This window comes from Malaclemys terrapin, chromosome 20, assembly GCF_027887155.1.
Source record: "Malaclemys terrapin pileata isolate rMalTer1 chromosome 20, rMalTer1.hap1, whole genome shotgun sequence".
Taxonomy (NCBI): domain Eukaryota; kingdom Metazoa; phylum Chordata; order Testudines; family Emydidae; genus Malaclemys; species Malaclemys terrapin.
In genome coordinates, this window is record NC_071524.1 from 962501 (window position 1) to 977243 (window position 14743).

At 59.0% G+C, this 14743-nt stretch overlaps 1 protein-coding gene across 1 annotated transcript; it reads right to left on the bottom strand.

The window, feature by feature from the left end:
• Window positions 1-4917: 4917 nt before the first annotated feature.
• CACNG6 (calcium voltage-gated channel auxiliary subunit gamma 6) lies at window positions 4918-12970 on the bottom strand. The gene is given in 7 exon segments (XM_054009857.1): window positions 4918-5060; window positions 5063-5174; window positions 5176-5217; window positions 5219-5250; window positions 6030-6170; window positions 6356-6430; window positions 12430-12970. Coding segments are annotated over 7 exon segments (774 nt in total). The 5' UTR covers window positions 12758-12970; the 3' UTR covers window positions 4918-5016.
• Between the last annotated feature and the right edge of the window lie 1773 nt (window positions 12971-14743).

A 14743-nucleotide genomic window follows, 5' to 3' on the forward strand; every position in this document is an offset into this window, starting at 1 on the left:
GGGGGTGGATGGGGATAGATAGATAGATAGATAGATAGATAGATAGATAGATAGATAGATAGATAGATAGGTGGATGGGGATAGATAGATAGATAGATAGATAGGTGGATGGGGATAGATAGATAGATAGATAGATGGGTGGCTGGGGATAGATCGATAGATAGAGGGGGTGGCTGGGGATAGATAGATAGATAAATAGATAGATAGATAGATAGATAGATAGATAGATAGATAGATAGATAGGTGGATGGGTGGCTGGGGATAGATCGATGGAAGGGGTGTGTGGGGATGGATAGATTCCTCCCCTCCCCCTTGTACATGCAGATCGGGAAGAGAGCAGGTGACTCTTCTGTGTCCTTGACAGCCTCTATTCCTCCGTCCTTCCACTTCTGCGTTCTCTCCTTCCCCCCTCCCCCGCGCAGCACCTTGTGCCTTTGGCAGAAACCTCCTGAGCTCAGCGAAATGGAGATGAGCTGCCAACCCCTGCGCTAAGGGAAGGGTTTTAGTGGGGGAAATAGCCAGCCATGGGATGGCGGGGTGTGGGGGGGTGATATTGTGTGTCTGCATCCGCATTTGTGTGTAGATCTGTGTGTGTAGGTTTGTGCGTGTGCATGTTGGTGTGGGGGTGAGGGTGTTTATGGCTGTATTGTGGGTATGTGTGATGTTTGTGTATATCTGTGTGTGTTGGACTGTGGGTGTGAAGTGTTTATGGCTGCATCGTGGACTTTAGGTGGGTGTGTGTGTTTGTAGAAACCTATGTGTGCGGTGTGTTTATGGCTGTGTTGTGTGGCTGTTGTGTGTTTGTGTAGATCTCTGTGTGTTTATGGCTGTGTTGTGTGGCTGTTGTAGATATTTGTATGTGGTATGTTTATGGCTCTGTTGTGTGTTTGCACAGAGCTTTGCGTGCTAGTTTGTGTATGCAGTGTGGGGTGTGTTTAGCGCTGTGTTGTGTATGGATGTGTCCCTATGTAAGGGGGTGGGTGGGTGTATTTGTATGAACCTGTGTGTACTGGTTTGTATTTGTGGTATGTTTATGGCTGTGTTGTGGGTATGTGTGATGTTTGGGTAGATCTGTGTGTGATGGATTGTGTGTGTGGTGTGGGTGTGTTTATGGCTGTGTTGTGTGTTTGTGTAGCTGTGTGTGTGTAGATGTGTAGGGGGGGTGTATATGGCTGTGTTGTGTAGATGTTTGTGTGGTGTGTAGATCTGTAGGGGGGGTGTATATGGCTGTGTTGTGTAGATGTTTGTGTGGTGTGTAGATCTGTGGGGGGTGTATATGGCTGTGTTGTGTAGATGTTTGTGTGGTGTGTAGATCTGTGGGGGGTGTATATGGCTGTGTTGTGTAGATGTTTGTGTGGTGTGTAGATCTGTGGGGGGTGTATATGGCTGTGTTGTGTAGATGTTTGTGTGGTGTGTAGATCTGTGGGGGGTGTATATGGCTGTGTTGTGTAGATGTTTGTGTGGTGTGTAGATCTGTAGGGGGTGTATATGGCTGTGTTGTGTAGATGTTTGTGTGGTGTGTAGATCTGTGGGGGGTGTATATGGCTGTGTTGTGTAGATGTTTGTGTGGTGTGTAGATGTGTAGGGGAGGGTGTATATGGCTGTGTTGTGTAGATGTTTGTGTGGTGTGTAGATCTGTGGGGGGTGTATATGGCTGTGTTGTGTAGATGTTTGTGTGGTGTGTAGATCTGTGGGGGGTGTATATGGCTGTGTTGTGTAGATGTTTGTGTGGTGTGTAGATCTGTGGGGGGTGTATATGGCTGTGTTGTGTAGATGTTTGTGTGGTGTGTAGATCTGTAGGGGAGGGTGTATATGGCTGTGTTGTGTAGATGTTTGTGTGGTGTGTAGATGTGGGGGGAGGGTGTATATGGCTGTGTTGTGTAGATGTTTGTGTGGTGTGTAGATCTGTAGGGGAGGGTGTATATGGCTGTGTTGTGTAGATGTTTGTGTGGTGTGCGATTTGTAGATCTGGGGGGAGGGTCATATATGGCTGCAATGTGTGTTTGTGTAGATGTGTGTGTAGGTTTGGAGAGGGGGTTATGGCTGGTGTGTGTGTGTGTGTGTGTGTGTGTTTGTGCGGTCATAGAGCCTGACACAGTCTCGGTGTGTGCACCTGGGAAGTGGATTGTGGAGATCCCTGTGCAGGCAGGTGTGGGTGTATTTAATGGGACCTACACAAACACACACACACACACACACACGTCCTTGCCCGCATGCCCTGGGTGTGGGGCGGGGCTGCAGTTGGTGCACGGGACGAGGGGGTGCCCAGCGCAGGGAGGTTGCAGGGGGTGCCCAGTGGGGATGGGGGGTTGCCGGGGGGGGCACACAGGACTGGCGTGGGGGGGGGGGCTGCAGGAATTGCAAGGGGGGGGGGGTGACATCAGCCTGCGCAGAGCCAGCTACTCCTGTTCTCATTCTCATGCCAGGCCGTTGTGGAGCCCAGCTGGGAGCACAATGGCCGGGAGGGGCCCCTCCCCCAGCCCTGCAGCGCACCCCCCCTCAGAGAACCCAGGAGTCCTGGCTCCCAGCCCCCCCTTCTCAAACCACTCGGCCCCACTCCCTTCCCAGAGCCAGGGAGGGAACCCAGGAGTCCTGGCTCCCAGCCCCCACTGCTCTAACCCTCTGCCCCCCACCCCCTGGGTTCTGTGCCTAGCGGGGGGCAGGGCGGGGGCCTGGCTGTGCGTTGTGTCCACGCCGGAAACTCTGGGGCTGCAGCCGAGCCCCGTTTACAGCACCGGGTGTAACTGGAGAACGGGACTGGCTCAGAATAACCCGGCCCGCGGCCCCGGGCCCCAGGGACGCGCTGTCCTCACCGCGCCACACAGACCCGTCGCGCCCGCCGGTGCCAGCCTGCCCTACCTGTGGCCTCCTCACCCGACTCCCCTCCTTCCCCAACTTCCCCCTCCCCCTAAACCTCCCCCACTCACCCCTGAGCCCCCCAAACCTTCCCCCAACATCCCCCTCCCCCTAAACCTCCCCCACTCACCCCTGAGCCCCCAAACCTTCCCCCAACGTCCCTCTCCCCCTAAACCTCCCCCACTCACCCCTGACCCCCCCAAACCTTCCCCCAACTTCCCCCTCCCCCTAAACCTCCCCCACTCACCCCTGAGCCCCCCAAACCTTCCCCCAACTTCTCCCTCCCCAAAACCTTCACCATCTCACCCCTGAGCCTCCCAAACTCACCCCAACCCCTGAACCTTTCCGCTCCCCCCACCAAATTTTTCTCAGTTTCCTTTTCGTCAAACTTTCAGCTTCAGATTGAAACAATGTCCTGTCCAGATGGGAGCCAGCGCCCCCTAGAGGGGAAAGGCCCCGTGCCCCATTCCCCCAACCCCGAGCCAGCCAGTCCCTGCCCTGCGCCTCTCCCACCTTCCCTTCCCCATGAACCCATCCTTTCACGACCACTTTCGCCCCAAGCGCCCTCAAGCGTCAGACACGCGACCACCCCCGTCGGCCGGCTGCAGCGAAACCACGACCCACCCAAATGCGGCTGGTTTGTGTCGCCTGCAGCGACGGGAACCAGCCCAGATCTAACGCCCAGGCTGGAGCCAAGGGGCCCGACTGACGAGGGGCTGGGGAGATGGCGCCTGTCTTGGGCAGACTGAAAAATATCAACTGTTGCCGGTCGCCACTTTGGGGGCAGCACCAAAAATGCCCGCCCAGCGCGCTGTGGGGACATCGAGGGGGCCCCATGCAGAGCCCATGGGGCAGGGCACGCGGCCCAGTGGAGATCTGAAACAAAGGCCTCTTTGTCAATTTCACCGTCCCCCCCACACACTTTCTCACCTGGTGAAACTGGTCTACGCTGGGGGGGAGGGAGGGATAGATCTAAGATACGCAACTTCAGCTACGAGAATAGCGTAGCTGAAGCCGACGTATCTTAGATCGACGTATCTTAGATCGAATTAAAATTACTTATTTTGCATCCTTGCGGCGTTGGATTGATGGCCGCAGCTGCCCTGTCGACTTTGCTTCCGCCTCTCGCCCTGGTGAAGTTCAGCAGTCGACGGGAGAGCGATCAGGGAATTTATCGCGTCTACACTACACACGATAAATCGATCCCCGATAGATCATGATTTTCAGTCCGGAAAACAAAGTCGATGGGTTTGGGGCAACATTCGCACCAAGAGCCGGTTCTTAATTCCTAACACGGCCTGAATTCTGAGCTCGGTTTACACAGGGTAAATCTGGACTCTGGATTGACATCCCAGGGAGCTAAAATCAGAATCCGGCCCTGCCCCCATTGCAGTCAGCGGTGACTCTGGATTGATGCCAGGAACTGAGATCAGAACCCAGCCCTGCCCCCATTGCAATTGGGAGTGACTCCGGATTGACACCAGAAGCTGACTCCAGATTGATGCCAGGAGCTGAGATCAGAACCCGGCACTGCCCCCAGTGCAGTCAGGGGGTGACTCTGGATTGACACCAGGAGCTGAGATCAGAACCCAGCCCTGCCCCCAGTGCAGTCAGGGGGTGACTCCGGATTGACGCCAGGAGCTGAGATCAGAAACCAGCCACACCCCCATTGTAATTGGGGGTGACTCCAGATTGACCCCAGGGGGCTGAGATCAGAACTCAGCCCCGCTCCCATTGCAATTGGGAGTGACTCCAGATTGACCCCAGGGGGCTGAGATCAGAACTCAGCCCCGCTCCCATTGCAATTGGGAGTGACTCCGGATTGACCCCGGGGGAGGGAGGACTGAGATCAGAAAGACACCCCCTCCAGCTAAAAATAGCCATTTATAAAACCCAGGATTAAATACAGACCTGCTGAGGTTATTAATTTGATCCCTCTACCTCCCCCCACCCACCTCGTTATCATGCCACCCTCTTTCTTAATACCCCGCGTTCCGGCCCCTTCCCATGCAACAGTAAAATCCCCACAGGTTCATTGGTAGGTGGGGGGGGGGGCTGATCTGAGGCAGGGCGCCCCCCCAGGTGGGCCGTAAAGAAATAGTTTGTCTGTGACCCCTTCGCCCCCCAGACTCCGGCCCACGTCCCCCCGGATGGTGTCCGTCAGGCACTGCTGGTGGCGGTGCTCCGGGCACAGCATTGCCAGGCTTCTTGGGCAGGGCCGGGAGGGAGAGGAGGAGGAAGCAGCCACCGCCGAAGATCAGCACGGCGCCGGCGGCCACGGCGCAGGCCACGGACCACGAGTACTCGTACTCCAGCGGGCACGCTCTGGTCGCTCTCGATAAGCCGCCTCACCGAGCGGCGGGAAAACCTCCAGGCTGATCAGCACCATGATCCCTGCCGGGAGAGAGGGAGAGTGGGAGCAGCGCTAGGAGGCGCTGGGCTGCGAGGAGCGGGGTGGGGGGCTCGGCAGGGGGTGCTGGGCTGCAGGGAGTGGGGTGGGGGGCTCGGCAGGGGGTGCTGGACTGAGGGGAGCAGGGTGGGGAGCTCGGCAGGGGGCGCTGGGCTGCAGGGAGCGGGGTGGAGAGCTCAGTAGGGGGCGCTGGGCTGTGGGGAGCTGGGTGGGGGCTCAGCAGGGGGTTCTGGGCTGTAGAAAGCTGAGTGGGGGGGCTCGGCAGGGGGCACTGGGCTGTAGGGAGCGGGTGGGGGGCTCGGCAGGGGGCACTGGGCTGTAGGGAGCGGGTGGGGGGCTCGGCAGGGGGCGCTGGGCTGTAGGGAGCGGGTGGGGGGCTCGGCAGGGGCGCTGGGCTGTAGGGAGCGGGTGGGGGGCTCGGCAGGGGGCACTGGGCTGCAGGGAGCTGGGTGTGGGGCTTGGCAGGGGGCGCTGGGCTGTAGGGAGCTGAGTGGGGGGCTTGGCAGGGGGCGCTGGGCTGTAGGGAGCTGGGTGGGGGCTCGGCAGGGGGCACTGGGCTGCAGGGAGCTGGGTGGGGGGCTTGGCAGGGGGCGCTGGGCTGTAGGGAGCTGGGTGGGGGGCTTGGCAGGGGGCGCTGGGCTGTAGGGAGTGGGGTGGGGGCTCAGTAGGGGGCTCTGTGTTGCAGGGAGCAGGGCGGGAGGCTCCCCAGGAGGCGCTGGGCTGCAGGGGCAGAGGGCTCGGCAGGGGGCGGGGAAGGTGGTACCTACCGAGATCATGAAGAAGCAGGAGGCGGGTTTGAGCAGGAACTCCACCCCTTTGCTCAGCGCCATGGTGATGCACAGGGAGCCCATCACCATCAGGGTGATGCTCAGAAGAGAGATCACAGCCGCCGTGATGTTCAGCTCTGCAAGGGGGAAGGCGGGGAAGACAGAGAGTTACCCCAGTCTGGGAGGAAAAACCCCCACTGCCAGCCTCCAGTACAGCCCAAGAGACCTTGGCTACATGGGCCCATGGGTGTGATCGGGGGAAGAGAGTAGGCAGGATACAGGGGTAGATGGGCCCATCAGTGCAATCCAGGGACATTCTAACCTTTTTTTGTTGTTCTCTGGAAAATGCGGGCGTTCTCCCCCGTGCTGAAGAATTTGAAGTAGGAGCAGTTGGCTTCTGGGAAGGGAGAAAGGAAGGTGGAGAAATTGGAGACATATAAACAGGCGCAGGGGGACAGAGAAGGGGATGTGGAATCAGGAAGTGTGAACACTCCGGGCGGTCGGGGTGAGTTTGGGGAGAAGGGGTCAGGTGGGGTGAGTTAGAAACCCCCTGCTATCCCAGCCCTGGGCTCCCTGGACCCCCAGATCTCCAGTGCCTCTCAATCCTGACCCTCAGCCCCCTGCTATCCTAGTCCTGAGCTCCCCCTACACGCACCCAATTCCCCCAAACCTTCCTGCTTGAACCTTCCATCCCAAACTCACCAGCCCCGCCAAACCTGCCCCTCACACTCACCCCAGCCCCTGAGTCTTCCTCCCCCCTCAACTCACCCCCACTAGAAATGTAACAGGAATTTCACCCTTGCAGAGTGTACCGATGCATTCCCCAAAGGGCTGGGAAATTGGGGGAAGGGGGTAGATTTATTAACACTCCCCATGTTTTGTCACAGATGGGAATTAGCTTGAGATAGATAGATAGATAGATAGATAGATAGATAGATAGATAGATAGATAGATAGATAGATAGATAGATGCAAGGGGGTGGATGGAGGCATGGAAGGGTACGGCTAAGAGACACGGGTGTTACCTCCCAGTTCGGGTGGAATGAAGATTCACCAAGGAACTCGCTGAAACCAACCCAGGACACCAACGGGGCCAGCGAGACCACGCCGGCTCCCAGGGTGCATGGATTTCTCTGCTCTCCACAGGGGAGCAAAGACCCCAGCTGGAGGAGCAAAGCCGGGGAGGTGTGAGCCGAGGTCTCTGGCACCTGGGAACTGACTGAAGGAGAGCTGAAGGCCGGTACAACCCACTGTGCCATGGGCTTGGCCTGGCTGGACAATGGCTTCAATTCTGGCTCTTTGTGATCCCCCCCATCCCGGGTGTCCAACGCTGTGCTCCAACTGGGAAACACTCCGGCGACTCTGAAAATGCTGCCTGGGCCTCACTGGACATGCTAGGAGAGGTTCCCAGGACCCTCAGGAGTGGACAGGTCCCTGCCACGAGCCTGTCTCGGTTGGACACGCTGAGCCAAGCTCTTGGAGGGAAGCTGGAGGGTGTGTGGGGATGGATGGATGTGTATGGGATGGAGGGGTGTGGATGGGATGGAGGGATGGATGGATGGGTGTGTATGGGATGGAGGGATGGATGGATGGATGGATGGAAGGTGTGTATGGAATGGATGGATGGATGGATGGATGGATGGATGGATGGAAGGTGTGTATGGGATGGATGGATGGATGGATGGATGGATGTGTATGGGATGGATGGGTGTGTATGGGATGGAGGGATGGATGGGTGTATATGGGATGGAGGGATGGAGGGATGGAGGGGTGTGTATGGGATGGAGGGATGGATTGGTGTGTATGGGATGGAGGGATGGATGGATGGATGATGGATGGATGGATGGTGGGGTGTGGATGGGGTGGAGGGATGGATGGAGGGAGGGAGGGAGGAAGGGAGGGTGTGTATGGGATGAATGGGTGTGTATGGGATGGATGGATGGATGGATGGATGGGTGTGTATGGGATGGATGGATGGATGGAGGGTGTGTATGGGATGGATGGAAGGATGGATGGATGGGTGTGTATGGGATGGAGGGATGGATGGGTGTGTATGTGATGGAGGGATGGATGGATGGATGGATGTGTATGGGATGGATGGATGGATGGATGGATGGATGGATGTGTCTGGGATGGATGGATGGAGGGGTGTGTCTGGGATGGATGGATGGAGGGGTATGTATGGGATGGATGGATATGTATGAGATGAATGGAAGGATGGATGGAGGGATGGATGGGTGTGTATGGGATGGATGGATGAATGGATGGAGGGGTGTGTCTGGGATGGATGGATAGATGGAGGGAGGGAGGGTGTGTATGGGATGGATGGATGGATGGATGGATGGATGGAGGGTGTGTATGGGATGAATGGGTGTGTATGGGATGGAAGGATGGATGGAGGGATGGAGAGGTGTGTATGGGATGGATGGATGGATGGATGGATGGATGGATGGATGGATGGATGGATGGATGGATGGAGAGGTGTGTATGGGATGGATGGATGGATGGATGGATGGATGGATGGATGGATGGAGGGTGTGTATGGGATGAATGGGTGTGTATGGGATGGATGGAGGGATGGATGGGTGTGTATGAGATGGATGGATGGATGGAGGGAGGGAGGGAGGGAGGGATGGATGGGTGTGTATGAGATGGATGGATGGGTGTGTATGGGATGAATGGGTGTGTATGGGATGGATGGAAGGATGGATGGATGGGTGTGTATGGGATGAATGGGTGTGTATGGGATGGATGGATGGATGGGTGTGTATGGGATGGAGGGAGGGAGGGGAGGGGTTGGTGTATGAGATGGATGGATGGATGGATGGATGGATGGGTGTGTATGGGATGGATGGATGGATGGAGGGATGGATGGATGGAGAGGATGTGTATGGGATGGATGGATGGATGGATGTGTATGAGATGGATGGATGGAGGGATGGATGGGTGTGTATGGGATGGAAGGATGGATGGAGAGGTGTGTATGGGATGGAGGGAGGGGAGGGAGTGAGGAGTTGTATGGGGATGGAGGATGGATGGAAGGATGGATGGATGGGTGTGTATGGGATGGATGGATGGATGGATGAATGGATGGATGGGGTGTGTATGAGATGGATGATGGATGGAGGGATGGATGGGTGTGTATGGGATGGAAGGACGGATGGATGGAGAGGTGTGTATGGGATGGAGGGAGGGAGGGAGGGAGGGAGAATTGTGTGGGGATGGAGGATGTGTGGGGTTGTAGGAGCAGATTTTTGATAGCCCAGTAACATGTTTAAACCACTGCCAGCAGCTGGAATTCCAGTTGTTATGCTTATTACTGAAAGCCTCTAAAAAAAGGCGTTTTTGAACCCTTAGCACAGCTAACAGACCCAAAGGGGAGGGTGAAGTGAATGACCTCAAGGACTAAACGTGACCCTCTGCCCTCCTGGCTTGAGTTGTTTTTCCGAAGCACGTGGTTTTGCAAGACGGAAGTCTGGCAATAGTTAACTATTGCTATACAGCTGTTAACTGATGGGAAATTGCCCACTAGACAGGCTGGAAATCTCCACCCTTAACACAGCGTCTGCTCAGCAGTTTTGTTAGTGAGCAAGCTATGCAATACTAACAAGATGGATATAAAAAGGGGAAGAAATCTGAGCTCTATGGACACTTGAATGCCTGGACACCTCTCAAGTTCCCCTGGAGACCGCCAGCTGGCCACTGGACGCCTACAGTTATCCACTCGAGACCGTCTCAAGTCCCTGGGTCAATATGAATCTGGGATTTTGGGGGGTGTTTTACTAACCTGTTGTGGAAGAGCTTAAGACTAAGTAATATATAGCTTTAAGTGAGAGCACTCTTGTGTTGCCCTGTTTGTGCCAGCCATCTATAGGTCAGACGGCCGTGTCTCCCCTGATTTATTTCCTGACACCACCTCGCACAGGGTAAAGTTACCAGGAGCTTTGGGTTGAAAGAACCCCAGGTAACAGGGTGGCTGGCTGGCTGGATGGGTGGTTGTGGGGAGGATAGATGGAGGGATGGATGGATGGAGGGGTTTGATGGGTGGGTGGGGGTGGATGGATGGACAGACGGGTGTGCATGGGGCTAGATGGAGTCTGTATGGGATGAATGGATGTACAGGGATAGATGGAGGGGTGTGTGGGGATGGATGGAGGGAGGGAGGGATGGGGTGGATGGATGGGATGGGGTGGGGTGGATGGAGGGAGGGAGGGAAAGGGGGTCGATGGATGGGAGGGGTGGGGTGGATGGATGGAGGGAGGGAGGGAAGGGGGTGTCGATGGATGGGAGGCGTGGGATGGAGGGAGGGAAGGAGGGAGGGAGGAATGGGAGTGGATGGATGGGAGGGGGTGGGGTGGATGGAGGGAGGGAGGGAGGGAGGGAAGGGGGGATCGATGGATGGGAGGGGTGGGGTGGAGGGAGGGAGGAATGGGGGGTGGATGGAGGGAGGGATGTGGGGGTGGATGGATGGGAGGGACGTGGGGGGAGGGAGGAATGGGGGTGTGGATGGAGGGAGGGATGTGGGGGTGGATGGATGGGAGGGGTGTGGGGGGAGGGAGGAATGGGGGTGTGGATGGAGGGAGGGATGTGGGGGGGTGGAGGTATAAGATTTTCAGAACACAGTCCCCGCCCAGTGGCAGCTCTGCCCCACCCACACACCCCCACCTTTGTCCCCTGCCGGCACCCGGCGCCATAACTGCTTTGTGCTCCTGGCCCCATGGCCCTGCCCCTCTCTCCACCCCACATCCTGCTGCTGGAGGGCTGAAGGAAATGGACCAGAGCAGCTATCGCACTTTAAACACGCACCCTACCTGATCCCAGACACATTCACATGGAGACAACCCCCGGGACACCTCCAGGGGTTGTGAAATGGGGCCCCAGGCCTTTCCCCTCTAGGGGCGCCAGCTCCCATCCTGCCCCAGGGCAGGGACTGGCTGGCTCAGGGGGGCAAGGAATGGGGCCCGGGGCAATTGGCCATCATTTCACTGGATTCAATGAGCCCAGATGCCCAGGTGGGTGAATGTTTCCTGGTTGGGATGGTAACAGACCACAGCGCAGAACAGCTCCCCAGTGCTCTTGATCTCCAGTTTCACTCTTTCCAGCCAAGAGGCGCTTTAACTGGCCCCAGTCCCTTCTCCGGACCGCGCTCCAGCCCTGCCCTCCCCCCAGACTGGAATTCAGCTGATGCCATCGGTCGCTGCTGCAGCATCAGAAAGAAGCGCAGAGACAGAACCCAAAACACTCCTGGAGACGCCCGAATACGTTCAACCGAAAGCCAGGGACAGAACCCAGGAGTCCTGGCTCCCAGCCCTGCTGCTCTAACCACTAGGCCCCACTCCCCTCCCAGAGCCAGGGACAGAACCCAGGAGTCCTGGCTCCCAGACCCCCTGCGCAGATCCAAGTGGGATCAGAACCCGGGTGAGAAGCATGAGAGGGTGAGGGCATCTGGTTATTTATGAAACTCCAGCTGTGAAAAATTATCAGAGTCAAGGGGAGGTGGATGGAGGTGAAGGCTGAAAAGGGAGTGAGTGGTGGTGGGAGGAAGAAGATAGATAGATAGATAGATAGATAGATAGATAGATAGATAGATAGATAGATAGATAGATGTTATTTGGGGTGGATGGGGATAGGTAGATGGGTGTTTATGGGGGTGGGTGGGTGGGGTGGATGGGGATAGGTAGGTGTTTATTGGGGTGGGTGGAGAGAGGCAGTGAATGGGGGATGGAAAGGAAGGAAGGGAGGGGGAGGGAAGGAAGAAGGGAGGAAGGGGGGAAGGAAGGGAGGGAGGTGGGAGGGAAAGAAGGAAGGAGGGAAGGAAGGAAGGTAAGGAGGAGGGAAAGAAGGAAGGAAGGAGGGAGGGAGGGAAGGAAGGGAAGAGGGAGGGAAGGAAGGAGGAGGGAGGGAAGGAGGGAAGGAAGGGAGGAGGGAGGGAAGGAAGGGAAGGAAGAAGGGAGGGGGGAGGGAAGGAAGGAAGGAAGGGAAGAGGGGGGAAGGAAGGGAGGGGGAGGGGAGGGAGGAGAGAGGGAAGGAAGGGAGGGGGGAGGGAAAGAAGGAAGGAGGGAAGGAAGGGAGAGAGGAGGGAGGGAAGGGAGGAGGGAGGGAAAGAAGGAAGGAGGGAGGGAAGGTAAGGGGGAAGGAAGGAGGGAAGGAAGGGAAAAGGGAGGGAAGGAAGGGAGGGAGGGGGGAGGAAGAAAGGAGGGGGAGGGAAGGAAGGGAGAGAAGAAGGGAGGGGGGAGGGAAAGAAGGAAGGAAGGAAGGAGGGAGGGAGGGAAGGTAAGGGGGAAGGAAGGAGGGAAGGAAGGGGGGAGGGAGGGAAGGAAGGGAGAAAGGAGGGGGAGGGAAGGAAGGAAGGAAAGTGCAAAGGAAGAAGAGGGGGGACAGGCCAGGCTCTCCTCACCTCCGGGCAGCTCGGCCGGGCCGCAGGTCGCCCTCTCCACCTCCATGTCCTCCACCCAGAGCTTCTTGTAGCAGAACTTCCAGAGGCCGTAGTGGGCGGCCTCGCACATGGCGCTGTGGTTCTGCTTGTAGGTGTTGAGCTCCACCCAGAACTCGGTGCCCACGGCCAGCACGGTCAGCGTCACCCCCACAATGGCCACAAAGAAGGCCAGCTTGATCTTGCCCTCCTGGGCGTCGCTGAGGGCCGGGCGCCGCTTGCCGCCCACCCGGCCCCGCAAGCTACCCATGCGCTGCTCCTCCTGCTGGAGGAAAAAATTGGGCCACATCATCTTTCCTGGGTTTTACCCCTCTGATAACCCTAACCGTAACCCCTACCCCTAACCCTGCCCGGCCTTCCCCTCTGCTCGGTTCCCCAGCCGCCTCGCGCGGACGCTCTGCGCCTCCAACCCACAGGCTATTTAGGTCGGACGCCTGCTGCCGAGCTGACCCCCCGGCTGACTGAGCAAGAGGCCGCCCGGTAGCTCACACCCGCGGCCCCGGTTGTAAATACGCCCCGCACCTGTTAGGAGCCATCACCCGTCTCCAGGGCGATAGAAGCTATTTTTAAGGCCTTGGGTGCGTGTGTTTTAAAGCGGCACACGCAGCGCTGGGAGCTGCCCACGGGCCCGCCCACCCACAGCCAGCCCTCCAGCCCCATGCCCCACAGAGCCCCTGGGAGCTCCCCCCACAGCCAGCCCTCCTGCCCCCTGCCCCACAGAGCCCCTGAGAGCTCCCCCCACAGCCAGCCCTCCTGCCCCACAGAGCCCCCTGGGAGCTCCCCCACAGCCAGCCCTCCTGCCTCCTGCCCCACAGAGCCCCTGAGAGCTCCCCTCACAGCCAGTCCTCCTGCCACCTGCCCCACAGAGCCCCCTGAGAGCTCCCCCCACAGCCAGCCCTCCTGCCACCTGCCCCACAGAGCCCCTGAGAGCTCCCCTCACAGCCAGCCCTCCTGCCCCCTGCCCCACAGAGCCTCCTGAGAGATCCCCTCACAGCCAGCCCTCCTGCCCCCTGCCCCACAGAGCCCCCTGGGAGCTCCCCCCACAGCCAGCCCTCCTGCCCCCTGCCCCACAGAGCCCCCTGGGAGCTCCCCCCACAGCCAGCCCTCCTGCTCCCTGCCCCACAGAGCCCCTGAGAGCTCCCTTCCACAGCCAGCAACTCATCCCATCCCCCACAGCGCCCCCTGAGAGCTCCCCTCACAGCCAGCCCTCCTGCCCCCTGCCCCACAGAGCCCCCTGAGAGCTCCCCCCACAGCCAGCCCTCCTGCCCCCTGCCCCACAGAGCCCCCTGAGAGCTCCCCCCACAGCCAGCCCTCCTGCCCCCTGCCCCACAGAGTCCCCTGAGAGCTCCCCCCACAGCCAGCCCCCCTGCCCCCTGCCCCACAGAGCCCCTGAGAGCTTCCCCCATAGCCAGCCCTCCTGCCCCCTACCCCACAGAGCCCCCTGGGAGCTCCCCTCCACAGCCAGCCCTCCTGCCCCACAGAGCCACCTGAGAGCTCTCCTTCACAGCCAGCACCTCATCCCATCCCCCACAGAGCCCCCTGGGAGCTCCCCCACAGTCAGCCCTCCTGCCCCCTGCCCCACAGAGCCCCTGAGAGCTCCCCTCACAGCCAGCCCTCCTGCCCCCTGCCCCACAGAGCCCCCTGAGAGCTCCCCCCACAGCCAGCCCTCCTGCCCCCTATCCCACAGAGCCCCCTGGGAGCTCCCCCCACAGCCAGCCCTCCTGCCCCACAGAGCCCCCTGGGAGCTCCCCTCCACAGCCAACCCTCCTGCCCCCTGCCCCACAGAGCCACCTGAGAGCTCTCCTTCACAGCCAGCACCTCATCCCATCCCCCATAGAGCCCCTGAGAGCTCCCCCCACAGCCAGCCCTCCTGCCCCCTACCCCACAGAGCCCCCTGGGAGCTCCCCCACAGCCAGCCCTCCTGCCCCACAGAGCCCCTGAGAGCTCTCCTCCACAACCAGCACCTCATCCCATCCCCCACAGCGCCCCCTGAGAGCTCCCCTCACAGCCAGCCCTCCTGCCCCCTGCCCCACAGAGCCCCCTGAGAGCCCCCCCCCACAGCCAGCCCTCCTGCCCCACAGAGCCCCTGAGAGCTCTCCTCCACAGCCAGCACCTCATCCCATCCCCCACAGCGCCCCCTGAGAGCTCCCCTCACAGCCAGCCCTCCTGCCCCCTGCCCCACAGAGCCTCCTGGAAGCTCCCCCCACAGCCAGTCCTCCTGCCCCCTGCCCCACAGAGCCCCTGAGAGCTCCCCTCACAGCCAGCCCTCCTGCCCCCT